Consider the following 26,876-nt stretch of genomic DNA (forward strand, 5'->3'; position numbering starts at 1 on the left):
TAGACAGTACTACGTAGGACCTGACACTGGGCGTCTGCACCTGATACCTTAGGCATCAAGATGCACTGGACATATTTACTTCCCTGCGTGCCAGAGTTGACTGGGTCAAACCAGTTGAACAGAGATTTCTTGTAATCTATGCAGTGGGCTATATATGGTTGAAACCTGTGACAGTCATAAATAGGTAGCTTCTATCTATATTGCTTTTCGGTTGAAGGGGACATATATATATTGCGGCTGACCGCGAATGTCATTGTTTACATTCCAGGCTTGAGGTACACAGCAGCTTAACTTATGCACAGTTGTGGGGAAATCCGAATCATTCAAGGAGCGTGTCATTGCTTATTCTATCTAACCTGTTCATGCCCATGCTCTTAAGCCCTGGTATTAAAATATATTCAGTTTTCGCTGATCAATCAAAGAACGAAAGCCCCAAAATAACCAGATCGCCATGTCCACTAGCCATCACATCGTATCGCTCTCAGCTTTGGATCTATATTTTTCCTTGTCTTCCACTTGCTCGTAGGCAATGGTAGAAGTACCACAACAGAATTAAAGAAATGCGGCCCCTTGGACAGCACCGAAAGCAAGGGCTGCAACTTTCCAGTCAAACTTTTAGAGACCACTCACGAAGTCTCCTGCTTCAACATGATAGGCAAATCAAGAGCACTCGGAGCCTTGGTCACAGTTTCGGTAGGAGTCTTCCCTGCCAAACTCTCATTCCAGAGGGAGCTGCTGGCAGGAAAGATCGAGCCAGTGTCGGACATGTCCACAGCGTTGGCATGCACAGAAGGGGCGTCAACGTGAGGCACCACAAGTTCCACACTCTTCGTGACGCCGGCGCCATTGGAAAAGTAGGGATTGTGGCGAGGAGGCAACGGACGATGAGACGAGTCGGGCATATAACCGATGTAGTCTGAGGCCGTGCTGCTGAAAGACGATGCCGTGGTGGATGGAGTATGGGTCAAAGACGGAACAGGAGCCGTTGCGCTCATGAGCATGGATAAACTGGCCGAGCTGCGGTGACCGGCACCGTGGCGACGCCTCGGGAACGACGGTTCGCTGCCGTGGAATTGAGAAAGATAATGCCAGGCCTCCGTCGACGCCAGCGACCCCGTACTGCCATGAGCCGCAGGTATTACCGGCTTCCATTCGGAGGGGTCCTGATCTACCTTGGAATCATGGAAGTCTGTGGGTATCCCGGTGGCCGTGGTGGATTTGGCGGGGACCTTGGTGGGTGTCATCGGGGCAACAATCGTTCGAAAAGAACCCAGAGGAGAGGTGGGCGGGGACCTCGAGTAGGGTGTCGAGCCACTGGAGGGGAAGGACGCGGAAAGCGGCTTGTGCGAGTCTTTACGACGGCAGCTGCAGATAAGTAGTGTGAGCAGATGGTCATTAACCAGAGGAGACTGAGGGCTTATAAGGCCACAATGGGTGCTAAGACAAAGAGAGACATAAGAGATAAGAGAAAAGGAGTATGCATACCTTTCACTGCAATAGAGAAGAGAATTATCCGGCACTGTGATCTGTCTCTCGCACATGGCACTGCCAAGTTGATTAGCTTTGATGTTCAAGGTATGCAAGGATGGGCAGCAATGATAAGGTCGGAATGGACCAATTGGGAGAGATCCAAGCGCAGACGGGTTCCCTCATATCTCTCTATTTCAAGAGAAGATAACGAACGGTCAACAACATACCAGAAATTCAAAAAGCTGGCCGCCATGTCGGGCTGATGGTCGCTCTCGGGCTCCGGAGGCCTGACCTGCCCAGAGCCTAGCTTCGAGATGGAATGATTCACAGAATATGTGCCTTTCCGATGTAGCGCCGGTCGCGAGGTTCTCACTTTCGAGCCATTAGAGGAGGGAGTGCGTCGATGATGAAGATGGGAGTTCGATTGAGTCATGGATGGCGGTGAGGATGTATATACTCGGTCCAATTCTATTTAGATAGAGATAGTCTGCCAATGGTACCTTGCGCCGAGCGGACGCCCTCTTCCCAATGGACTAGAGACCTGGAGCAGGTGTGGAGCACGAGCTTATCCCCTAAGGGAGGGACTAAGTATGAGGGATTTGCGACGAGGATACGCAATTGGATCGATCAATTGTCTCAGACTGTCGTACCCGGTTGTGTTTATTGCTGCAGCCTTGCGGAGAATTTTGTAATGTCCTTTCCCCTTTTCTTTGCGCCTTTTTTTTGTCCCTGTTTTCAGGCAGATGATGTCTGTCAGAGGAATGCTGAGGGAAATACAGGCCTCCGTCCGATAAACAGCTATGTGTAGCGTGATTATCCACGAAATTCCCGGGCCGGTTGAGATAACAACAGCGATAAGCTTTTGCTTGGGACTGCAACGCGTGACTGCAGTGACACATAAATGGTTAGATAGGTCACAGTTCAGTTGCACCAAGCGGCAGTGGGCAGGTAGGTTGGCCGTTATCACAAGCTTCTGAATGGGGGAAGATAAGGGGAGAATGATGTACAGGATGCAGATATGGCTGTCACAAAGGGCAACAGGAGACAAGCATACATACCAGTGAAGACGTTAATGATCTTTTTTGATGCAATCCTTGTTTTCTTCTTGATCCTCGACCTTGAGGTCTGGGATTGGTCAACAAAGCACGTGCAATTGAATGACGAGATCTGCTTGATAGTGGGTGGATAATTGGATATCGGGCAGCTGACGATATACAGAAAACGAAAATCGCTCGGAGATCAACAGCCGGGAATGAGACAGGGATGCTGTAAGCCACGGCAAAAGCAAGGGTCGACGATAACTATGGACGAGTGGATGGATGTGCTTTGATAAGAATAAAGATGAAATTAAGTCGAGTCGATCGGAAGTCAAGATGGACGAAACGAAGGTGATTATGTATGCTGAAGGATTGAGAGTACCCTGTAGATAGCCCGTCCGTAGACCCAGAAAAGGTGGTATCTGAGGACGAAGGAGGAGGTATAATTGGAAGCCGGTCTCAGCGCCGAGGGAAATTCTAGAACTTCTGTCCAGCAGTCCCGCTACATGGAGAAAGCATGATGCACGCAACTCGTTAGCCTGTTGGTCCTTTCCAGAACAGATTTCCACAATATGTCTTCAAGATTTCCCCCAGTATCCAATAATAATAACAATTGATGATGGGACCGATGGCTGATGTCTTGTCCTTTGTCAACAGACGAGAGGCGAGTCACGCCATCATCATCAACATTATTATTATCATGGAAACAAGGGTCTAGAACGGATGCAGATGCCTGAGGTATCAATTGTAACGCGCAATCCATGAGTACATTATGAACATTTTCAGGCAACAGGGTAGTAACGAAATAATAATAATAATAATAGATATCATAATACTATAACTAATGGTAATATCTTACCTCACCACTGAAGATGATGATCTAACCGTCTCCGTCGGATGCGGAATGGGGTAGGTTTGGCGGGCAGATGTGATGTGCAAATGCTGCAAGATCCGCAATATCTCGTTCTCTGGTTCTAAGTTGCTAATTTTGGGGATTCGATCCGTAGTCGATCGTAAGACTCAGTTCAGCGAGGGATCTCAATGCTCTTATATTCATCAGACATCCGGATACCCCGCGGCACCGAGCAAGTATCTTCTCTCACTGATAGAGGGGTCAAGATAAGATGAAAACGGCTGATCATTCTTCATTCTATTCCCACCTAGATAATCTAGGCTAGATCACCGATAAAGCCATGACCCTTGAACCTATCTATTCCTTTTTCGCCCTTCCGGTCGTCTGGCAATTTTCTGTTAACCGACAGAGCCACGATTATCGGGACTGGGAATCAAGATAACAATCCAATCCAATCATGCCCCTCACCTTGATGACATGGGAGTCAATGAGACTGCCAGGTCAACGCCAGATCAGCCCAGTCCTGGCGTACTCACTGGCACAGACACTCTGGCAGTGTTCGGGCGTCCATAATCGGCGACACGGTTGTTGACGGTTGACTGCAAAGGGCGAACTCCCGCTCCCCACCTGGAGCGGTCGAGGGGTCTAGACAACTCCTTCCGGATGAGGTTGTGTCCATAGATTGAGAGCACGTTGTAGCCTGGTAGAAAAAATCGTATTGCTTTACGTACGTGCATAAAGATGGACCATATCCCGATTTTCTTTTCTGGCAGCCATTTTGATGGATCGGCGGTTGTGACATCCAATCATTCATGCCATATAGCATCAATCAATGGAAGTGTGGCCGATGTCTGAGCTGATGATCGCGGCCTCAGTACCCGGGAGACACACTGTATCTTATGTCTCGAAATTTATGAGTGATCTTGATGGAATTACCAGACCCTCTAGTGAGCGGTCTGGGGCAAATTTCTGTCCTATTGGTCGCTTGAGAGGAATACAAAGAGATCACTTGTATTAAATGGATAACGGAATAGGCTTAGGTATGGGCGGGATCGACAATACCCCTCTAATCTCTGATAACATCAGAAACCCGTATGTCGAGGAGCAGAGGCCTGAAGAATACTGTGGGCCACACCGACAACAATAATACCAATCATGGAAAATAGACAAAGAGTACCTTCTAGGCTCTAGGTGCATCATTTATTCCGTCATCCATTACCCCATGGTCGACAAATTTTGCAATCACTCAGTTCGCCATGATTCTATGACACGTCTTGCTGGATACCCATAACAACTCACTCACCTGGTGGACTGATTCTGCACTCCAGTCATTGCCCTGAATGTCAAATGATGGTGCACAGATACAACTCCAGGCTCCAGTTCCAAGCTCCCAGCTCCAATGATCAACATCCATGTCATTGCGGGAAAACGTACCATACATTTGACTAAGCAAAGTAGATCTACCCTTCACAAGCACTACCCGTCAGTCTACTAAGGAAGAAGGCGAGACAAAATACCCCCGAGGGCGGCAAGTTCAGTACTACAGATAAATCTCTCATGCAGACGACCGACAGCCTCACTATCAAGGTCGAGGCCTCCTGCGTCGTGCTTCCTCGTTACAAGCATGCAATCCTGTGCGATGAGCACTGGACACAGCCCCATTATTGAATTCTGCTGTCTCCGTCCATCGAATCCGCGATGCAATGTCCTACTGGATACGGAGTACATAACCCGAATATTCCTCTCGTGAGACAGTGCAGTGGACGTTGTGCGACTCTCCCTGCGCCGTTTTCTACCCAGGTACTTAGGGAATTACATTATGATTTACGCACAGGACACAGCTACTACTAGTAGAAGACGCGAAGAGCGAATAGCACTAACACTGAGGGGAAATTATCTGCCCATGACCTGCACAGCTCCCAAGTAAGGTACGGTAGGCAACGAGCCAACTTGCCTAATCCAGACAGCTGAAATCGACATCAAGGTACTCCGTCCCCCGTACCTTGCTAATTATTATCCCAGACATGCACGCAGCACACAGAAGCCAAGGTCCTCCATCCCAATATGAAAAAGCCGTATCCATGACCTAAATGATACAATCTACTGTCCAAATTGCAACCTCCGGGAGAAAACGTAGCTTTAGGTATCTTCCATTTTTCACATGCATTTTACCTCCCTCAATCCTTACGCGGCTGCGGAACGGGACAGGGCTCAGGAGCTGTTGCCTTCCGTCGACTAGCCCAAGGACAGGACAGATCAAGGTTTGCCACTACCGTGGACCGTCTTGAGGTTTACACGGGGACTAGGGAATGGCATCATCCTTTTTCCTGGTGAGAATATACAATGGCATAATGATGTGATATGTGATGTGATGCAAGGGATGGAATTGAGCTAACTTCGTGCATGGGTGAGGTAATGTCTATCTTGGGCATCTCATCTAAAGGTGGGATGGTGTAATCCAATCGCCGGTGATGGCTTACCGGGGTTGAATTGGTTGATCGGCTTCGAAATCTGTAGAGGATGTACAACAGCGCAATTATCCTGGTAAGCAGATATGGACCGCAATGTCAAACACCTAAGCATTAAAGGTAAAGTAAACTCATCTGGGTATCTAATCTACACGACCTATCATACAGAAAAAAGGCGTACCCAGTCAAATGGGCACTGCCCAAGTGGTAGGGAGCCTTATCAAGGCTTATCAATGTCCATTGGATCCACGCCACCCGCTGCCACAGGTGTTGGTGTAGCAGGAGCAGCTGGCGCAGGCGGATTGGAAACACCCCCGGAAGTCTTTATCTCACCCTCCGGCTTCCCAGGAGCAGCAGATGCAGGTCCTTCCTCATTGTCTTTGCCATCGTTCTTCTCGCTCTCTTGGGTTTCACTTGGGGCGTCAGGATTGAGGAATCTCGCTGGAACTCCACGCGCCGCAACACCGACAGGACCAACATAACAGCCTAGCATGGGACTCCAGGCAGACTTTTGGGCAACGGTCCGTCGGATTTCGCGATAAGCATATGCGTTGGCAAAAGGGAGGGAGGTCTCGGGATCTCGAAAACGTGAAGGAAGAGACGTGATAACACAGAGAGACGAGGAGATTTCTAGACAATAAGTCAGCTTGGCCATCTAGACGGAGTGGCTCTGAGGAAGTGCACGTACTGGTCAGTCGGGGAGGCTTTTTGGAATTGAAATAAATGCTAAACTCGCGACTCTGCGCAGTCTCCTCATCAAAATTCTCGAGAATCGTCAGACATCGTCCCGTTTGCTTGACCACCGGAGGCGGACCGGGGATTTGGGGTTGTGGTGCGCCGTCACTCGAGAAAGCAGGCTGATCCACATGTATCTCAGGCGCTACTTGCTCCTGCTCGGTTGATGCCGACGCTTTTGGTTCCTCTTGCTGGCCTGTCTGCGTAGGCGCGGCAGCAGGAACTTGGGTGGCTGGCGGAGAAGTAGCAGAAGGGGTCACTTTAGATTCGGACGAGGGTTTCTCGTTCGTGGGCCCCTCAGCATCCGTTGTCTTAGAAGAACCATCCGGCTGGACTCCCGACGGCAGTTCCTCCGGTTTCGACAGGTCGGGATTCGGCGCGGGTCTCTCTTCCGGTACTTGCGCCGCAGACTGTGTCGGATCCTTCGGTGCTTCGCCCGGCAGTTTTGTGCCAGCTGCTGCCGTCTCGTTTTCCTGTGGGGCCTCACCAGTAGTTTTACTTTCGACTTCCACTGGTTCTTTAGACGTGCCTGTCTCTATTTTTGGCAGCTCTGAATCAGGAGGCTTCTCTGTGTTTGCCTCAACGGGCGCTGGTGTTGATTCAGCTGGTGGGACGGGTTTTGTAGATTCTGCTGTAGCTGCAGAGCCCTCTGGGATTGTAGAATTTTCTGGGGCGGAGGTGGCCTGCGTAGGCTCAGATGTCGTCGTGGCTTTTTCTGTGTCTTGCTCCTGAGGAATGGATATTGTCTCCTCTGCTTTCTGGGGAGCCTTCGCAGAATCTTCTTGAGCAGGTGTTCCTTGAGGAGTAGAGGCTTCTAGAGAAGCGGTCTGCGAAGTAGCAGGCACCGCAGGAGTGCTCTGAGCAGGCTTCTCGGCCGTACTCTTCTCTTCCTTCTCCGTCTTCTTGCTTTTCTTGCGTGTAGTCTCCTCCTTCTCAGGTTTCGGCGTAATGTCAACTTTGCCCACACGCGTCAAGCGGCCATTGACCCATGTAGCGATGCCGCTCCAGTAAGATATGACGGGTCCCTCCAGACGACGATTCTGTAGCGCCTCGATCTTGGCCCGTCTCTCCTCGGCCTTCCTTTTCTCCATCTCCTCCCATCGACTCAGACTCTTGCTATTCAATCTTTCCACCCTTTCAGCTTCTGCTAGACGGTCCGCCTGCGTCATCGCCTTCGGTTTCAGATGCGCTTTCCTCTTAGCAGCTTCTTCCATAGTCGCGATGAGCCGGATACGCTTCTCCTCGCTATCCTTGAGCCGCGCATGTGTAAGTTGTTTGTTCTGCATCGTCTGGCGACGCGAGGACGACCGCGTAGGCCCATCTTCAACCATGGGAAGCCACGAGATACGTTCCGATTTCTTCTTGGGTCGAGGGGCAGGTACTGCGGAGACGGCGGAGGGGTCGATCTTGACTTTTTTCCGGGCCAGCTTCAGTCGTAGATCTTCGCGTGCTCTGCGTTTCTGTCGGTCGGCCTTGGCTTCCTTTTCGATCTCCTTCTCGCCTTCGAGATCATCGCCGCGGACATTCGGGCCTTGGTCTTCATCGTCATCAGAGGATGATTCCAAAGCCAGGTCATCCTCTTCTCCTGCTTCTTCCTCTTCGTTAATTGAAAATTCGTTGTCATCGTCTACTTCCTCGAACAGGAGCGCGAGCTCGTCGTCTGCTTCCGCGTTCAGAAGGGCGGACAGATGGCGCCCTGCTGTACTTCGTCTTGCGCGTCCCTGAATGAGGGATTCCACCACCTCTCCTTCCGCGGGTGTTTCCTTGTCGTCTGCCATACTGTAGCTCCGAGGGTTGACTGCCAGAAGGGTGCAATGAATCGTGGATTTGTGAGGACCTTGCCTGCGTAAGACGTGCAGTATCACGTGGATGACATTAGCTCTATTTGACTCGCGGACATTAAGGAAACAATAATTCGCAAGCGAAAACACCTGCACAAGAAAGTTGTATTGAAGAAGAGATGGAATGCTCGTATCAGGCAATGGCTGGAGCTATCTAGCTTTCTAGAGAGGTAGGCGATCGTAGAAAGTTCATCCAAGGCGGTGCGTTGGTGGCGGCGGACTGCCTCAGGCCGTAAGGCATACATATATGCCCTCAAGTCGACTGGAACACCACACTCACTATCTACCTACCTTACCTACTTTGCTTCTCCCTACGATCTGTCGGGTATACGTATGATAACGACTGGTAAGAATTGTGTCTCTCCTACAATCCTCCAAGCTATATCGTTTCATATTTCCTGCTTGTTGCAGTAGAACATGCGTGATATAGATATCTAGCTCCAAGATCGAACGCGAGATGCCAAACATCCCTCAAGCCTCCCCAGTCTACTCTGTGGCTTATGATGGGTGAATCTAGGAAGGTGCAGATGTATTCGGGGAAGTCTAACCAATGGTGGTACATGTACACAATCGCCTAGGTTGAGCGCCGTTATAAGCAGCTTGTATAGTTGGAAATTCAGAGAGCTCCAACATATTAGGAAAACGAAAATCTGTCTAGCTATGCGTGAGGAGTCACTGCCAAGGGTCATAACTACTCCCTTTGCCTCAGCAGATTAGCAAACTTCTCTGTCAAACGCTGAGGTATAATTCTCCTATGAAGTACGGAGTAATGATTGGTCCAAGAACCTGTCCTTTTTACCTTACGGCCTTGTCCTTCTTGTGGCCGTCAACCAACTGCATGACAGGGTGCCAGACGCATCACGCACCATGGCTGGAATGCGGGGGGCTAGGACGTTTCAAACCATAAATCGTCCAGTGACTGCTGCTCCCTCAGGTTTTACTGGTCTATGAATGTAGTGGCTTGAGAGAGAGACAGTCATCCATGGCTATGAGCCGATAAGTAAGTGTAAGGGGATAATCCCATTATGTGAACATTCAGTATCAGACCAATTCTTACATATAACAAGTTCTGATGAGTTTCAGTTAAATAAGACGCTGATAACACGACGTGACCAGCAAATCTACCTGGTTGTAGGTAATTCTATACTGAGTACTTGGTAGAAGAGAACAAAATCGAGCCATAAGACCAAATCATACAAAGCGGAAGGCCGGATGTTGGCTAGCAGTTCCCATCCTCGTAGTGGGTCAAAAGTCRATCGAGGATCTCGAGTTCAGTTCTCTTGATCCAATTCGGATCAATGAACTGCTTTCGAGTCGGACATTTTGAAAAATCACAGTCGGTTAACAGTGGTTAACTATCGGAACAATTAATAAACAGTCGCAGCGGTAGTAGATCATGCTAAAAAGGGACAATACCTATCTGTCAACAGTCAACTGGGAATTCCTATTGACATGACATCTCCGGGATCCGGCAACTTAGTTGGTACCTCAGGAACCTAACCAAATCAAACCAAGCAAACTTCCCTTTTCGGTTCCTCGACCCAAGTTCTTCGCTTCCTCAATCCTCTCACTCAACAGGCCAAATCCATCAATCCTCTATCATCTACTACTTGTGCCTCCTTCTTCTCTCCATCTAATTTCTTCTCTCTCTCCTGAGTTCATTTCTATATTCTCTTCTTAAATAATCTTTTCCATCTTAAGGATTTATTTAGTGACCGCTTGTCGCCTGTCATTTCTCTACCCTTCATCCTCTCTTTATTTTGGCGTTGCCTCTCTGCGCAGCCGCGCACCTCGTTTCCAGCCACCTCGTCCCTTTCGGATTCGTTTCAATCGTCGCTTCTTCTTTACCTCACTCACTCGGCCGGTTATAGCTTGAGCGACATTTTTGTTTCTTCACAGTCCTTCCGGGGCGTTCTCTAGAGCGACGCAGTGATAGATCTTAAATCCGACCACCTAATATATCAGCAAACCGTGGCAGCTTGGCTCTCCAAGACATCCGTCGGTTAGAAGCTGCTGTCGTCTACGCATTTTATAGACGGCTACATTTGAGCCATATTGATATTCATCGCGTATATTGTCTCGTTCTCCGAACATTCGGCTACTGTGCGAAGCTTACGAATCTCTCCTGCGACAAAAGCACCCCAAATCTGACCCCGCCACGGACAACGTTCTCCAGCGTGTTCAATTTGAGCTAACCCATTCGCTCTGCCGGTCAATTGTCGATCTTGTTACTTCACCAGGATCAACGACGGCCTTTGTCAGTATCTGTACGAGTATCCGAAACTTTACGTTGTGCCCCATGGTTCCTTCGACTCAGATCCCCAACTGAGAAATCACTTCCCGTCATACTCAGTCACTCCGGTACATTTTTGGCTACGAATATTACCGGCTTTGCATCTTGGAAAAAGCAGTCGCCTTCTTGAGGTGGAGGGTCATAATATATAATGCTACCTGTCTCTCGACCGGAGGGTCACATGAACCTCAATTATATCCCAACCTCCCAACCGATGTCTGGAACTTCTACGGGGCGCAGTTCCCCTAGCGACTTGTCCGCATCTGCCGCTGTCAAATCTGCATTTGGGGCTGCAAATGGTCTTGGTAGCGCAGGGGGATCAATTGGAGGCGCAAGGCTAGGGGCTGGATCCCCTTCTCACGAGCTTGGCGCTCGCTTATACTCGAAACGGTAAGTTGCCAAAATTTCGGGCCCTCATGCTTACGACTTGTGCTCTGTATTGATCATCCTTCTTCTCTGTACTTAGTGCGCGAGAAATTCAAGCGGAAGAAGGCGTTTCGCCGAGTATTTGGGGCCCCCCTACTAGTGGCCACTCCACCCCGTTGCGCGAAAATATCCCCGAGTCTCCTAGCCAGGAAGGGTTTCCTGACTTGATACCTACGACTACCGGATCGATTAATGGTCCCTCCAGGCGTGCCAGAGCTGGCACAGTTCCTTCGCGTTTTTCGCCTGTTGGCGTTTTGAACGAAGCAAACCTTCAACAAACATTCGTATCTCAAACCTCTCGGCCTACACCATCCACAAGCCCCTTCCGTCCTCCCGGCGTGTCTGGCATCGACGCAGGCGCAAGGGCCGCAACTACTGTCGGTGCAAGCAATCCAGGCACCCTCTCGCGTCTCCGAGCTGGCTCAATGCCGCAGAGGACAAATTACCTTGCATCATCCAGTCCTTTTGGGCCTTCTTTGTTCTCCACGAACTGGTCGAGTGCGCGTGATCGAGCGACCACTCTGACGAGTATCCGGTCTTCGGAGGGTCCTGCATCACCCAGCCAATCCTCATTTTCGAGAGACGGTCTCGCGGATACCGATGTGAAGACTTTGGACTACTTGGGACTCGCGGAGACCCCCCAACAAGCACGAGCCAACCTTGTAAGGCCCTCTGTCGATGTTCTCCTGCAGCAACAAGAACAACAGCAACAGGCATCTGCGTTGCCGCCACTGCTTGCTGAACTGGCTATGATGAAAAATAACAACCGATTCCGGTCTTATTCTGTCAATGCCAAGGAGAAATACGCAGACGATGAGGATCTTGAGTATGCCACTCGCTATTCTCAAATCCCCTCTGGCACCGTGACCCCTTCTGCCGCAGCGACAGCTGCTCAACTGGCTGCGACCCAGGCCCAGATTCATCAACATAATCTCGCTGTGCAAGCATTCGCCAACCATGCCTCGGTCAACCGACCGCGAGCAAGAACGGCCGGTGTGTTAGAAGCTCCTCCCCAGAGATCTTCAATTCGCAACTATCTTGCCACTCCGTCTCGCCTCGAGAACAGCTTCAGCGCCGCCGATCTTCATATCGCCGAGACCGGTGAATACGATGAGCTATCCGAAGCCGTACAGATGATGAATCTTGGAGGTAATGGTGGCCAAAATTTGGGTCTTCGCGCGAGTGGAGAGACCACTGATGAAAGCAACCAAGATGGGCCCACGCGAGCCTTGTGGATTGGCAGTATCCCAGTTTCCACGACTGTCACCTCGCTGGAGGCGATCTTTGGCATGTATGGCAAGATAGAGTCTACTCGTGTTCTGACGCACAAGAACTGCGGCTTTGTCAACTTTGAACGCCTGGAAAGTGCCGTGCAAGCCAAATCGTTGCTTAACGGCAAGGAGATCTTTCCAGGGGCAGGCCCCGTTCGGATCGGCTATGCCAAAGTTCCTGGCAGCTCTGCATCTGGCACCCCTGGAGCTAACGGCGTGCAATCTTCACCCACTCCTGATCCAAATTTCAAGTCTGGTGTTTCCGACGGCCTGGACAAGTCTGACGCTCTGGGCACGTCTGCGCCCCAAATTCCTGCCCTACGCGACCTTCAACTGGAAATGATCCAGATAGTCAAGGAGTTTGGCGCTGCCGATGATGATACACTCAACATCACTGCTGCTATTCAGCGAGCCATCGCATATCAAGCTTTTGAAGACGAGATCCCCCCTATTCCTGAACCCAGCCAGACCAGGATGTTTGATGCTCCACGTCTTCGAGACATCCGCAAGAGGATCGACAACGGCGCTTGTTCAATTCAGGAGATTGAGGAAACCGCAGTCGCAATGCTCCCGGAGATTGCGGAACTGTCTTCCGATTATCTGGGCAATACTGTTGTCCAGAAACTCTTTGAGTTCTGCTCAGAGCAGACTAAAGAACAGATGCTCGTTCCCATTGCTCCTCATTTCGCTGAGATAGGTGTTCACAAGAATGGTACCTGGGCTGCTCAGAAGATCATCGATGTCGCCAAGACACCCACGCAGATGAACATGATTGTTGATGCTCTTCGCCCCTACACAGTGCCGCTTTTCCTTGACCAATACGGCAATTACGTCTTACAATGTTGCCTACGTTTCGGCGCTCCGTACAATGACTTCATTTTCGAGACCATGCTAAGCCGTATGTGGGAGATCGCTCAGGGACGCTTCGGCGCTCGAGCCATGCGAGCCTGTCTCGAAAGCCACCACGCCTCAAAAGAACAGCAACGGATGCTTGCGGCTGCCATTGCCCTTCAGAGCGTACAGCTCGCGACAAATGCAAACGGCGCCTTGCTGCTAACTTGGTTCCTGGACACCTGCACGTTCCCTCGTCGCCGTACCGTACTTGCTCCACGACTTGTTCCTCATCTGGTCCATTTGTGCACTCACAAGGTCGCTTACCTGACCGTGCTCAAAGTGATTAATCAGCGCAACGAGCCCGAGGCTCGCGAAATCGTTTTAAGGGCATTGTTCTTCAGCCCTGGGGACGAGGTCTTGGAGAAGATCTTGAGTGACCAGACTTCTGGAGCCACACTGATCTTCAAAGTCTTGACCACGCCTTTCTTCGACGAGTCAATGCGCGCGGATGTCGTGAAGAATGTGGCAAAGGTGCTCACAAAATTGAAGGCGACTCCCAACCAAGGCTACAAGCGCCTCATGGATGAGGTTGGACTGTCTTCACGTGGAGGCGCTCGGGACAATCATCACGGGCGTGAACATTCAGGTCATTCTGAAAATAAGCAGCATCGTCCCACTTCTCGGCAAGCGCAATCGACCATGGATAGGCAGTATAATGGACAGTTCGCGCCCGGTCTTCTTGCTCAAAACATGGACAACACAAGATCCATTTCTGAGCAGCAACCAAGCGCTACGCCATTCGACCCTTACTCGATCAATGCTGTCAATGGCATGAGCCCCGCAGGTGCAGTCAACTCTCTCAATGGACTTGCTGGTATGAACGGTGCTGGGTTTGTCCAGGATCCCCTGATGCCCCTCACTCAGCAACAGCTGCAGTATCAAGCTTACCTAGCCGCCCAATCTCGGGGCGTCTCGCCCGGTGGTCTTTATCCTGCTCTGGGTAACCCCAGCTTTGGCTACCCAGCCGGAACACCGTCCGTGGATGGTCTTCGGCAGTCTGTTCCTATGCCTGGAACACCCGCTCAGTTGCTGAACCAGCAGGCCTTTGCTCCTCAACAGTTCAGCCCTGTCATGGGCACGCCCCAGATGTATCAGTATCCTCCTCAATTCTATTCGCAAACACCTCAGGCCCCTGGACAGTCGGCTGGGGGACGTCGCGGACGTGTAAGTTCATCTCGGAATGGTTGATATGGTGCATGACCTAACTGTGTTGCTTAGCGTTGATTTTGCATGTTCGACGCTCTGAACCAACTTTGTGATGAAAGTCTACGCCTTGTACAAATTTATCTCTTCCCGCTTGTTTTCAGCATAAATCAAAAACGGAATACCTGCTTTTCTGGAGCGAAACGACCCTACATACCTAGACTGACGCTGGCACGTCTCGGGGGGGGGGGAAGAGGAACGACACGTGGAAAAGTCTTGCAGTTCGTATCTGCTTGAGAATACTGGTCTCATACTCGGTCAACGAGCCTTGACATCACGACAGTCATCCAAGCATACGGTGCGGTCATGATCAGTTTTGTCAAATATAGTTTCATCGGCGGTGGCTACTGCCGCTGCTTGCCTTGAGAGCTCTGACGCCACGCCTCACTCAGAGGCAGAGGGCTTATATAGGGTTTTTTATAAGTTTTTGAATGTGTGACGCGCAGTCATGAGTGATCTCATGTATAGAATTGTAACGCCTGTACAGCAAGTAAGATGCACCAGGTTATGCCGCTATCAAGGCACACTTTTAAGATCCATCGCTGCATGCAGTATAATTCCATATTTGTTTTCTATTAATGGTGACAGCCTGCAATTTGGTGCTGCTGATAACGATGACTGGTCGGGGCCTCTGTAAAGCGATAAATTTTGCGTAGTCGCCGGATTCCCCTTCCAACAACACTTTTAACCATCTCACATGGTTACCACAACCAGCTGATACCACCATGGGATGATGCCACAACACTCCATCCTCTACCAAAATGCAGAAAAAACAATCTTCTTGATCGATATCCCGACGTCTATTGCGTCCGCACAGGAACTTTCACCGGTGCAGTGGGGAGCCACACTGTGCAATCCCTACCCTGCCAGGATAGTTAACCACAGGAAACGTCATCTCTTATCTTCAAGCCCCCTAGAGAAGCCGTATACAGTATCTACGGAGCCAAAGTCGGATGCTGCAAGGGCTAGAGTTCTCAGTAGAATTCCGGTCTCTGAACGAGCCTTTCAGACCGAGGTCATTGAGCCTCTGGTTCGGGGGGCTTTGCAGGAGATTAGCGGGGCCCACTCGGACACTGCAGACTGGTGTCGCGTGAGAAAGGTCCGAGATGAAGAGACTCAGCTGAAGAGAAAACGAGACGGACCTTGGAGCAGAACGTCATCGTGCGAGGATGGGTGCTCAGCGGACGATGCGCTGGGTGTGTCTGCTCCTACCAGCCCGCCGGTTATCCTGTCGCCGGGATTGAATATGTTCGAATCCATGTCGGAACTTTGCAACGTCGTGGTTAGGAATACGTCTTCGACGCAAGCGTTGCTGGATGTCCGCTGCAAGGTGGAGGCCGAACCCGAGCACTGCGATGTAACGACGGCGCGTCGGCATGTCTTCTTCGTGCCGCCATTGTCTACGTTCTTGCTGTGCTCGCTGCCGTTATCAGCAGAGGAGGAGGCGAGCAAGGGCCCTATTCCGGGTCTATCTCCGGACCGCAAATTCAACTTGATCCTCCTCGACCCGCCATGGTCGAACCGCTCCGTTCGTCGCAGCGGTCATTATCAGACACAGGCATATTCTGTCATGGGCTTACTGTCTAAGCCCATAGGGGATATTCTGAAGATCCATCTATCGGATAACCCGGAGCGGCTATCCATCGCGGCGATCTGGATAACTAACGCGCCAAAGGCACGTAGAGCTGCATACGATGCCATCAAGGGAGCAGGGTTGTCCGTGCACGAAGAATGGGTGTGGATCAAGACGACGACGAAGGGCGAGCCGATCACGCCGCTGGACGGGCTATGGCGGAAGCCGTATGAGATCCTTGTTATTGGAAGGAGAGTGGATCGGCCGTCTGATGCCGCTGATGCTATTACGCGAAGGGTCATCGCCGGCGTCCCGGATGTGCATTCTCGAAAGCCAAATCTCAAGGAGATTTTTGAGCAGGTATTCTTCACGAGGTCAGCGGCTGGCCCGACGACGGGCGATACTTGCGTGGCGTACTCTGCGTTAGAAGTATTCGCGCGTAATTTGACTGCCGGTTGGTGGGCCTGTGGGAATGAAGCTTTGAATTTCAATTCAGGAGACTGGTGGGTTGAAGCCTAAGGTTTTATTTACTTCTAAGAGATGAGGCATTCAATACGCTTGTACACGTCTTGTGTAGCTACCATGATCTCAAGGTCCATCTGGCATACGAAACAGCAGCTTCGGATTGTCCATGATGCACTGAATCTGACAATTTGGTAAGACAGTTCCAACGCCCGAGACGCCTGTAGGTGAGGCACGACAGCCTCCCAACCTGTCTAAACTGTACACATCCGTAACATACCACGCAATGATAAACAACTTCAACCACCGTTAAAGCCTCGTCAACAGCCTCAATCGAAAGAAGGCCCCAGACTGACCAAACTGAATCTCAAATCCGGATTACCCCCCGCAGCCTCCGTCTTCAGAAACCTCCTGACCCCCAACTCCAGCGCCCTCTCACTCAACGCATCCTCGTCATCCGCCAACCGTCCCCTCTCCAACGGCCCTTTCCTCCTCCCATCAAGCTCCCACAGCCGCCCATCAGACCCCTTCACAAACGCCACAAAATGCAAATCGACGTTATCCTCCGCCTGCGGCGCAGCCGTATCCCCCAACCGCGCCGCATCCGCATGCGCACTCTCCAACGCCTTACTCTCATAGAGCAAATCCGCCCTGGCGATGGGACCCAGTGGCTCCGCTTCGCGCAGGAGAGCGTCCAGATCGGAGCCAGCGATGACATGTTTGCGCGGTTCGCCGTTCGCCACGGCGTGCAGGAGTCCGATCAGCCCGCAGGCGTTGCGGATCGTCTGCTTGAACCACATCACTGGCTCTGCGGGGCCGGAGCCGGTGTATTCGGGTAAGGGTCCGTCCTCGGCGAGGCGGGAGGCTTCGTAGGATGGAGAGACGGGGAAAACGAGGAGAAGAGCGTGTGAGGGCCGGGGGACGAGGGCGAGGAGGTCGGGCTCGTCGATTGAGTAGATGTCTGTGAAGCCAAGGGTGGGTGGGAGGCCCAGTTGGTGGACAAGGTGGGACATGACTTCCGGGTTGTTTTCTGCAAAGGTATTAGTATTCATACTTTAGATCATTGATTGAGCTTGGAGATATAGTTCTTACCAAGAGGCACGAAGGCCTTGTTTGTGTCGGGGACATCCGCATGCTCTGTCATGATGGGGTCGAGCGTCGAGCTGTGTTGAACACTGATTGATTGAAAGCTTTGTAGATTACCGGTCGATTTGAGCTCGGAGTTTGTCGAAAAAAGATTATGGAAGGATTGTTGGGGGTTGTCAAACGATGGAATTGACGGTTGCGCGGTGAGGGGTGATTGACGTCGCTTTGCGGGGTTGAAGATATTCCGTTTCGGGAAATAAATACATACGAAACTGTCAGCTCACGCTTCCATCCGGGGAAGCATCAAGGTGCTTAAAGTATCAGTTGTAAATGAATTTGCTCAGAAGATTATCTAGTATAATGGTTATTTCTCCTTTATACCATAAACGTTCGACACCTCTAGCATAATTCTAAGTATCATCAGTCATGGCTAATCGCAACTCTCAGTTCGCAATTGCTGGCTTCGACGCGTTCTTCAGTGGATAGAAGACGTTCGTCCACAGATCGCTGGCCTCTCCGAGGTAGTATGTCAAACTGACATCCGCGATGCTTGCATCTTCCTCCCCAGACAGAGTCTCTAATTGAGAAATGAGATTTTCCAGCCCGAAGGCTTTCCCTGTTGCTTGTGTCGCACCCGCCTCGAGCATGACGTTGACCACGTGGATGTGGAAATGGTAGTAGGTCGGTTGGTCTAGCATCGCAATTAGTAGACATTCCGTCGGCCCAGTCAAACTAGGTCAGCCGTAATAAATAACACTCACAATGAACATATAGCTTGAGCTGGTCCTGCTCCAATTCTGGATACATCTTCACTGTTCCCTCAAGCAGCCTTTGCCTCAGATACCGTAACCAGGGGATATGCTTCTTCTTGAGATCACGCAAACTCCAGATATCTCGTCGCTGCACAAGAGCGAGCAGATGGAGAGAGCTCATCGTTTTTCTGTCCCAGTTGAGGTCAGGGAGCATCAGGAACCCATCATCGGGGCCCTCACCCGCGTCCCGGAGAATCACGTCCTCCTGCTCCGTCCGACCTTCAAGGATATTAAAGACCCAGTTTAGTCTGCCTTCCTCCCGTTGAGCGCTCATATACGGCCGCACATAGTCACGGTAGATCTCCGGCGTCTCCGTCACCATGCGTAGTAGCTGATCCGAGTATTTTTTGATGTGCTTTTCCGTGCAAGGCCATATGAGATTGAGTTTGAGGTCGTGGAACGGCTGTTCATCCTGGCCTGCGCCTGACGATGCCAAGTACCACCGGTATATGTCATTGTCGCCGAGATTGTTTACTCTGCTGATTGCAGCGTGAAATGCCTTGAGGACTTCGAGAGATTCGGTTGCGAATGCTGCTCGTTCTGCGATTAGGATGCCTTGCTTGCCGTCAATAGACCCGAGTATGGCGATACGGCGGCCATTTTGATCTATACAGTTCCACAAATCAGTTACATGCAGTCAATTCAGTACATGGTACGAAGCGTATCGGGGACACTGTTTTGTGAATCTAAATCTTGAGCGGAGACAGTTTTTACCTTGCTTGAGGAGTCTGTCGACTTCAAACTTGGGAATTAAAGCCTCAGGGGCAATTTTCTCACCACTGTCGAGGATCTGCATTGTGACTTGGAAGGAGCACTTGATGATTAAAATAATGATGGTAGCAGTTGGGAATTTCAATGTTATCTTTACCCCAAATCGTCGGGCAGAACCTACAGTTTATCAGGCGGTCAAGAGCTTATCTTATCAATACAAAGACAGGTAATATCTGCAGCATGAATCGTAAATTTTCTATATAGAAAAATGCTGTAGAAAGGGCACAAGGCTGAAAATGAAGAGTTTTGATGACTGTACCCCTAGCAGATACCGGCAGTCGCATCACGTTTCCACCAACACAGCGTGGACACCTCATTGCAGCGGTGTAATCTCGTTGCTGGGCTGGGGGTTTTAGCCCATTACTTCCATTAGACGTGAGTAGGAGTCACAAAGAGAGCGGCTGATTTCCAGGGCAACATTTCACTCAGTCTGGCAGCCATCCGCTAATCCGAGGTGAAAAGGATTCGAAGTAGCAGTTCGGTGCTACTTCGATGTTGCTTAGATAGCTCATTCCACTTGCAACTGAGCGGCCAGCGCCTCGAGAACAGATCGCTCAGGCAGTTGGGCCCGCATCCCAGACTCGGGATGAGTGATGATGAGTCATTGGTTCAGCTCAAATAGCACCGAGAATTCAAGTGGAACTTGTCTTTGCGTCGCTGGGTTGCGTATGTAACTGGGTTGAAGGTTAGCCACGAGTCTGATCAACGGTTGTCTCTGCATACCGCTTCAGCCATCTTCAACCATTCTTCGACTCCCTTGACGAAAGCATCATCGGCCGCCGGCACCTCTTCATGGCCCCAGACCATGAATTCGTCAAAAGTAGTCTGCTTTTCTAGTACCTTGGTCGGCTCTTCTTGCTCGATTTGAATATTTTCGACCTCATATCCGGTGTCTCTTCTCTTAGGCGGTAGAACACGCTCAGTAGGCTGCACAACTATTCCTGTAGGGCCAGATTAACTCTTGTATTACACATGGTCAGCAGATGCAGGTCGTACCCTGATAGCCTTCCGGAATTGCAACACGTCGGCCTCGAAGCTTGCGTCCTCGGAAGTAAGCAGTCTGTAGGCTCTCATCTGCGTAAATGTTAGCAGACAGACAGAGAGACATAGGGAAAATTGACTCCGTGTGCATAACACAATGCTTACTCTTCTCATCCGACACAGGGTTCCAGTAACGCCCTAGCGTCTCAACGAACCCATCATGGTGGATTCTACAGGGAAGGATATTAGGGGTGCAATTCTCCATCAACTTCTCATTATCGGCTGCAGATGACTGTTTTTGAGGTACTTGGATGGCGAACATTTCTAGACTAGCTGTGAGAAAGTCTTGTCGAGCACTCTGTACAGGTTGCAAAGCAATCAGAAGAGGAGTTAAAAATTAGTTAGCGCTTGTTCAATGCCTGTACTTTTAGAAGGGATGCTTTATTGTAGCAGTATGGTTGTTCTTCGGAACACGCTGACACGACGCGTCGCCCGGATAGGAAATGCGCCATCCCAAAACGGTCAAATTGCTGCAGATTCAATGTAGTATACCTCCCTAGACCAGCGAAATACGTAAAGATGCTGGACCAAAGATGGGAATGAGAATGACGGTGGTATACTGAATTCTATCAGGAATAGAAAATTTTTTTTCCTGAGTTATCAAATTATTCGAAGCTGGTCCTTCAAAATAATGGATGATGCGATATGTACACAAGAGACAGAAGTCTAGGGGTATATAAGGTCTCCAACTGCAGCTATGAGGTTTCACTACCTCTTACGAGGCTTCTTCTTCTTCTTCTTCTTCTTCTTCTTCTGGTCCTCGCCATTTTCCTTTTTGTCGACGACGACGCGAATTGGCCATTTCTTCAAATGCTCCCGCTCGAATGCCTCCTTATCTCGTCTATACAGGAGCATTGTAGCCTTGGCATCTTCGACACTAGAGTGCGCGCCGTCCTGAATATTCAAGCCTAGGAACTCCGACGCCAGTATTTTCAGGCGTGGAGAGCCGCCGCCCGCGATCTTTCGGTAAGGAGGATGCTTGCTTGTGTCTCTGATGTCGCGCTTGGGATGGCCCAGAAGAAGAGCATCCAAGTCATTGCTCACAGCATGTCCAATGAGTATTCGCCCGTCAAGAAGCTCTGCAACCTCCTTCTGGACTTGTTCGAGGGATCGAGCCTCGGCCATGTGCTTGGGAGAAATGCCGCTCACATGCGTCCGCCAATCTGTAACCATCTCTTTGGGCCTGACGTACGAATCATATACTTGTTCGCCGTTGAAGTTGACAATACTGACACGCGCGAGGGCAGAATCGTTATCCGGGTTGGGACCGACTCCCACCATTTCGCAGTCCATAGCGACATATTTACCTATTTCTGCGCTGAAGAGGGGTTAGATGATGCAGATAATATATATAGGATAGAAATTACTAACGTAGGTGAACGACCCTCGTTAACTTTTGCTGTCTTGAACTCAGTCCGTGAGTGCTCGGAGATCGTAGCCGTAGAGCTTTTGCGGGAAATAGTTTTCACCACAGATTCCTGTGCGCTCCTGTCCCCTCCATACTCCTGTCCCTCGGACATTCTTCTCTTTTTTATTGAAGACTTCTTGCGCTCTATTGTCTCTGTTTTCTGCTTCTTGATTGCAACATTTTGAGTCTCGCGGTCTGATGTCTTGCGTTTCTTAGAGGCCGAGGAAGCGCTTTGTGTTTTCAGCGTCTCCTGAAGTTTCTTCCAATTACTGGAAAGATTATTGACGTCCATGCCAAAGGTATGTGCGATACTAAAGCATCATGATGGTCTGAAGGAAAGAGGAGGTGGTCTTGAGAAGGGTATGGTTGTAACATTCCATATCTTTCTCCAAAAAATCGGCGATTAGATAGATGCGCTAAAAATTTGGACAACCTTAGGCCCCACTCAGGCAACCGTTTTAGTCTCGAACACTACGGTTTAATGCACTCCGTGGATCTATTGGCTTATAGAGCCGATACCAGATCAATCTTACCTACCTAAGCATTGGGGTCACAGCAAAATGGTAGCTTGAGTCACTGAGGTCGATTTGCGAGATTGAGAATGTGGAATGATTTCTATATTGCAAAGCCAGTCCATAGCAACACGCTTTTGTGAAGTGCAAAAGAAAAAAAAGGAAATCCAATTATCAAATCTCCAATCCTGGGACCTTGAAATCCTTGTATGTCCACTTCTCCGTCAGCTTCCTCTTTGCCTTCTTGGCCTGTGTCACCGGCTTGCGAGATTCCAGCTTTCCTTGCACTATTAACGTGCGGAAGCGATCATCTAGTAGATTTCCTTCCGGCTTCAGTAGACGTAATGAGTCTTGAAGTTCGTCTGGGAGTACAACCTCCAACGGTTTCTCGGGCACACTATTGCCAAGTCAGTACGTGTGAGATCCGGAAATTGAGATCAAGGAAAACATACCGGGTTTTGCCCAATGGCTTACGCCGCAAAGCGACATCATCTCCCGCTTCGGAAGAATCATCTTCAGACTCCTGGCTGCGTTCGAATTGTCTCCGCTGCACCTGTTCCGCGATAGCCTTCGCTTGCTCAAGTTGCTCTTCCTTCTGTTTCATCTTGGCTTCCCATTTAGCTTTCCTCTCGGCCTCCTTGCGCCTCTTGACCTTATTTCTCTCTGCCTTCGTCTTCCGCGCTGGACGCTTCTTGTTCAGCCACTCTGGTTTCTCATATTCGCTTTCGAACCCCTCCCAGGCACTCTCATCGTCAGATTTGACTTCGCCATCATCATTTTGTGCCTCGGCAATAAGGCGCTGCCTCTCTTGCTCCTTCCGCTCTTCTTCCAAGCGCTTCTTCTCAGCCTCTACGGCTTCTTGCCCCTTCTCTTGTAGAAGGCGATCCCAATCCTCGAATGACGGGTTGTAACTGATGCCAGCATCTGGTGTACGAACAGACGGGATTGGCTTTCCATTTGCGGCAAGTGAAATTGGAGGTTGCTTGACCGTCGGAGGTGCAACTTTAGGCTTGGGCTTCTCGAGGTAATCAAACTGAGGGTCTTCAACAGGTGTTGAGTCTTCAACATCTGCCCAAGGGTCGTAAAGCTCGCTCCCTTCCGCCTTCTGAGTCGGATTCGCTTCCTTGGCCACCTGCTTCAAGCGCAGCCATTCCTTGCGGGTGACCCAGTCGCTCTTGTGCCTCTTGGATTTCGGTTCAATCACACCGTCTGTGACTTTCGAGTTCAAACGCTTGCGGGTATCCACTGCAGGAATGGCAGAACGCTGGGCTAGGATCTCATCGGCCTTCAGAGGCTTGTGCTGTTTGAAGTATGCATTTCTGATCTCGGCGGAGCCCTTCTTATCGATGACGAACAATTCTTCTGAAGGCTTTTCTGCTAGAACACCACTGTACAGAAGGAATTACATCAGCATATAAGATCGGAAAAGGGCTTTCTAGATAAGAGTCCATTCGAGGGTACATACCCTTTGATTTCTTCATCTTTCAGAAGACGAAGGCCTTCCTGGACCTCCGTAACGTCGACATTTTTTCTCCAGGCCTTCTTGCCCTTACGAGAAGGTTGTTTGAATTGATTTGGAGCTTCAACCGTGGCCGACATTATGAAGCCCTTTGCAGTCAGATTCAAATTGTCAAATTGTAGTTTTGTGTCTTTTTTGTCGCTGCGATAACGATCTGAAGAAATTCAAAAAATCCGGACCCGCTTACCTAATGTGGTATCGCGGGGGCGACGCTAGGGTCGGCTGCCGCGCTAATGTTCCTTTGCGGCGTAAGTGGTGCGGCCGCTCAAGTTAAAGACCTTCCTGCTTGAATTTCGCTTTCTGACCCGCGTCGATTCACTATCGACTCTGGCCAGCGCAGTCTCACTTAGTGCATCAGAGGAATCTGAAGATCCTTTTATTCGTATATCAGTACACAAATTTCTTGGTGGAAATCGTTCGCGCTGAGCGACCATATTCGCCATGCCCGTTGTCAAAGGAGGAGTCTGGTAAGTCTATTTGCGTTTTCGATTCTGAGGAACTCAGCACGGCTAACGGGTGATTAGGACCAATATTGAGGATGAAGTTCTCCGGGCGGCTGTATGTCTTGCGTTCTACTTCACTCGGAGGACGACCAGAGTTGGTGAGCTGACACGACTTCTTTCGTCTAGGTATCTAAGTATGGTCTGAACCAATGGGCGCGTGTCTCTTCTCTCCTTGCGAGGAAGACCCCTAAACAATGCAAAGCACGATGGGTAGAGTGGTTGGATCCTGGTATTCGCAAGGTCGAATGGTCGAGGGAAGAAGACGAGAAGCTGCTGCATCTGGCGAAATTGATGCCAACACAGTGGCGTACAATCGCCCCTATCGTCGGAAGGACAGCAACACAATGCCTTGAACGCTATCAGAAACTGCTAGATGAAGCCGAGGCCCGGGAAAACGATGAGCTGGGATTAGGAGGTCCCTCTGGCGGCGAGGCGGCTGCACCTAGTGCGGACGATGTGAGACGGTTAAGGTATGAGGCCGCACTGATTGAAAGGACGTTCGCTTTGCTGATATTTTAAAGACCCGGTGAATTGGATCCCGATCCGGAATCGAAACCTGCCCGTCCCGACACGATTGATCTCGACGAAGACGAGAAGGAAATGCTGAGCGAAGCTCGGGCTCGTTTGGCGAACACCCAAGGAAAGAAGGCGAAGCGCAAGGCTAGAGAACGGCAACTCGAAGAGTCCCGAAGACTCGCTGTCCTGCAAAAACGTCGTGAACTTAAAAATGCTGGCATCAATATCAAAGTCGTTACCCGGAAGAAGGGGGAAATGGACTATAACGCGGACATCCCATTTGAGAAGCCAGCAGCACCTGGATTTTACGATACCATGGAAGAGGACGCTCGAAACGAAAGACAGCGAGAAATGTTTGATCCTCGAAAACAACAACTTGCGAACAAGCGAAAAGGGGATCAGGAAGAAGACGCGGATAGAAAGAAGAGAAAGAACGACAAGAATGGTAGCTCCGCTTTCGCTGCTGCCGCAAGGGCCGGCCAAATGCAGAAGATTCGCGAGGCTGAGCAGAGCAGTAAGAGACGAGCGCTCGCCCTGCCAACTCCTCAAGTGAGTGAAAGCGAAATGGAGGACATTATCAAAATGGGCATGGCCGGAGACAGGGCCAGTAAGATGTCTGGCGACGAAGAAACAACTCGAGGTTTGATCGGTAACTACACTTCTATCGTCGGAGCGACGCCGATTAGGACACCACGAGCTCCGCCAGAGGAGGATCATATCGCCAATGAGATCCGAAATATCAGAGCCCTTACTGAAACACAATCATCTTTGTTGGGTGGTGAGAATACGCCTCTGCACGAAGGAGGTTCTTCTACTGGTTTTGATGGCATCGCTCCTCGGCGACAACAGATCGTTACGCCGAATCCAATGGCGACTCCTTTCCGACAAGCCAACGGTTTGGGGGCGACTCCATTGCATGGTGGTATTGGGCCAGGGGCAACCCCCCTCAGAACTCCTAGAGATCAGTTCGCGCTCAATCAGATGGAAGGCGGACAGTTGATTGGCAGCACACCGAGAGATATCAGATTGCACCAGAAAGTCGTCAGTCAAGGCATTCGTAGCAAGTTGGCGTCGCTCCCGAAGCCTAAAGAAACCGAATGGGAACTCGAGGAACTTCCCTCGGAGACCACAGAGCCAACTGCTGCGGCGGAGATCTCTGAAGAGGATGCTGCGGAGCGTGATCGGATAGAGAGGGAGGCACGGCAGAGAGCTGCGCAAGCTGAGTTGAAACGCCAGACCCAAGTCTACCAGAGGGGACTGCCACGCCCGAGTGTTCTCGATATAGATGCTCTGATGGCGCGTGCCTCGCAGGTTACCGATCCCATCAATGGCATGATCGCTAAGGAAGCAGCTCTGTTGATTGCCAATGACGCTCAAAAATTCCGCCTTCCCAATGGCAAGGTTGAAGGCAAGGCACGGAAACTGGAGCGACTTGGCGATGAACTCATCGAATCAGCGCGTGCAGCCATCGTAGCGGAAGTTGCTTCGTCTGATCGGCAACAGGAATGGCTGCAAGGCTTTGATGATCGTTGGTCGTCGGCGCACTCCAACACCCTCCCAGGGCTCGCCAACTACGCCGACGACGATGAAGAGGAGGATGTGTACCGACAAGAGCAGCGAATGATTGACGCTTTCGACAATGTCCAGGCTTCCCTGCTAGCTACCGCAGAACGAGGAAACAAGCTTGAGAAGAAGCTAGCGCTACACTACGGTGGCTATCAAAACCGCGCGAAGACCCTTCGAACCAAGATTGTCGAGGCCAGCTCTGCTCTAGAAAACTCGAAGGATGAGTTGAATGTTTTCCAGACCCTACAAATTTACGAGGAATCGGCTATCTCGCGAAGGCTCGAGAAGCTCCGCGACGACGTTGCCTTCGTTCTGAAGAGAGAACGGGAAGCTCAAGAAACGTACAGGATCAGAAAGGAGGAGCTGGATGAGCTTGTTGCCGGGACAGAGGCAGTTGTCAATGGGTGGCACTGAAGGCATAGGGAACGATGATACCTAGGATGTAAACTAGTTCCTATTCTGATTTTCTTACTATTAGACAGTTCATAATTCATGGTAGTAAGAAGTATTTGTGGGACCTCTCCCTTCATATATGCTCAGTATCAACCCAAATTCAAGCAAATCCTGAATTCTACTCAGTGATGGACAGATTGTGCATTGTAGTTACTCCCGCCAT

At 50.4% G+C, this 26,876-nt stretch overlaps 9 protein-coding genes across 9 annotated transcripts; 2 read left to right on the forward strand and 7 right to left on the reverse strand.

Moving 5' to 3' along the window:
- Nucleotides 1-626: 626 nt before the first annotated feature.
- Nucleotides 627-1,903, reverse strand: Aspvir_001135 (uncharacterized protein; the record flags this gene model as incomplete). The annotated part of the gene is made up of 3 exons (XM_043266263.1): nt 627-1,365; nt 1,486-1,545; nt 1,698-1,903. 3 exons carry the CDS (start codon nt 1,901-1,903, stop codon nt 627-629), a joined length of 1,005 nt encoding a protein of 334 aa, XP_043122198.1.
- Nucleotides 1,904-6,048: 4,145 nt separating this feature from the next.
- On the reverse strand, nt 6,049-8,341 carry Aspvir_001136 (putative signal transducer; the record flags this gene model as incomplete). The annotated part of the gene is made up of 2 exons (XM_043266264.1): nt 6,049-6,458; nt 6,517-8,341. 2 exons carry the CDS (start codon nt 8,339-8,341, stop codon nt 6,049-6,051), a joined length of 2,235 nt encoding a protein of 744 aa, XP_043122199.1.
- A 2,507-nt stretch (nt 8,342-10,848) lies between these two features.
- On the forward strand, nt 10,849-16,583 carry Aspvir_001137 (putative RNA binding protein Jsn1; the record flags this gene model as incomplete). Its single annotated transcript, XM_043266265.1, has 3 exons — nt 10,849-11,087; nt 11,164-14,452; nt 15,501-16,583. The coding sequence occupies 3 exons, from the start codon at nt 10,849-10,851 to the stop codon at nt 16,581-16,583; spliced, it is 4,611 nt and encodes a 1,536-aa protein (XP_043122200.1).
- A 272-nt stretch (nt 16,584-16,855) lies between these two features.
- On the reverse strand, nt 16,856-17,670 carry Aspvir_001138 (ubiquitin carboxyl-terminal hydrolase; the record flags this gene model as incomplete). Its single annotated transcript, XM_043266266.1, has 2 exons — nt 16,856-17,556; nt 17,619-17,670. 2 exons carry the CDS (start codon nt 17,668-17,670, stop codon nt 16,856-16,858), a joined length of 753 nt encoding a protein of 250 aa, XP_043122201.1.
- A 385-nt stretch (nt 17,671-18,055) lies between these two features.
- On the reverse strand, nt 18,056-19,220 carry Aspvir_001139 (putative mRNA decapping hydrolase; the record flags this gene model as incomplete). Its single annotated transcript, XM_043266267.1, has 3 exons — nt 18,056-18,303; nt 18,374-19,030; nt 19,139-19,220. 3 exons carry the CDS (start codon nt 19,218-19,220, stop codon nt 18,056-18,058), a joined length of 987 nt encoding a protein of 328 aa, XP_043122202.1.
- Nucleotides 19,221-19,827: 607 nt separating this feature from the next.
- Aspvir_001140 (ribonuclease H2 subunit C) lies at nt 19,828-20,498 on the reverse strand (the record flags this gene model as incomplete). The annotated part of the gene is made up of 4 exons (XM_043266268.1): nt 19,828-19,869; nt 19,919-20,136; nt 20,192-20,269; nt 20,342-20,498. 4 exons carry the CDS (start codon nt 20,496-20,498, stop codon nt 19,828-19,830), a joined length of 495 nt encoding a protein of 164 aa, XP_043122203.1.
- A 446-nt stretch (nt 20,499-20,944) lies between these two features.
- On the reverse strand, nt 20,945-21,936 carry rex4 (putative 3'-5' exonuclease; the record flags this gene model as incomplete). Its single annotated transcript, XM_043266269.1, has 2 exons — nt 20,945-21,554; nt 21,608-21,936. The coding sequence occupies 2 exons, from the start codon at nt 21,934-21,936 to the stop codon at nt 20,945-20,947; spliced, it is 939 nt and encodes a 312-aa protein (XP_043122204.1).
- Nucleotides 21,937-22,330: 394 nt separating this feature from the next.
- Aspvir_001142 (ribosome biogenesis protein NOP53) lies at nt 22,331-23,755 on the reverse strand (the record flags this gene model as incomplete). The annotated part of the gene is made up of 3 exons (XM_043266270.1): nt 22,331-22,553; nt 22,609-23,544; nt 23,622-23,755. The coding sequence occupies 3 exons, from the start codon at nt 23,753-23,755 to the stop codon at nt 22,331-22,333; spliced, it is 1,293 nt and encodes a 430-aa protein (XP_043122205.1).
- A 361-nt stretch (nt 23,756-24,116) lies between these two features.
- Nucleotides 24,117-26,674, forward strand: cef1 (putative cell division control protein (Cdc5); the record flags this gene model as incomplete). The annotated part of the gene is made up of 4 exons (XM_043266271.1): nt 24,117-24,142; nt 24,200-24,233; nt 24,305-24,648; nt 24,700-26,674. 4 exons carry the CDS (start codon nt 24,117-24,119, stop codon nt 26,672-26,674), a joined length of 2,379 nt encoding a protein of 792 aa, XP_043122206.1.
- Between the last annotated feature and the right edge of the window lie 202 nt (nt 26,675-26,876).

This window comes from Aspergillus viridinutans (genome assembly GCF_018404265.1).
Source record: "Aspergillus viridinutans IFM 47045 DNA, scaffold_1, whole genome shotgun sequence".
Lineage (NCBI taxonomy): Eukaryota > Fungi > Ascomycota > Eurotiomycetes > Eurotiales > Aspergillaceae > Aspergillus > Aspergillus viridinutans.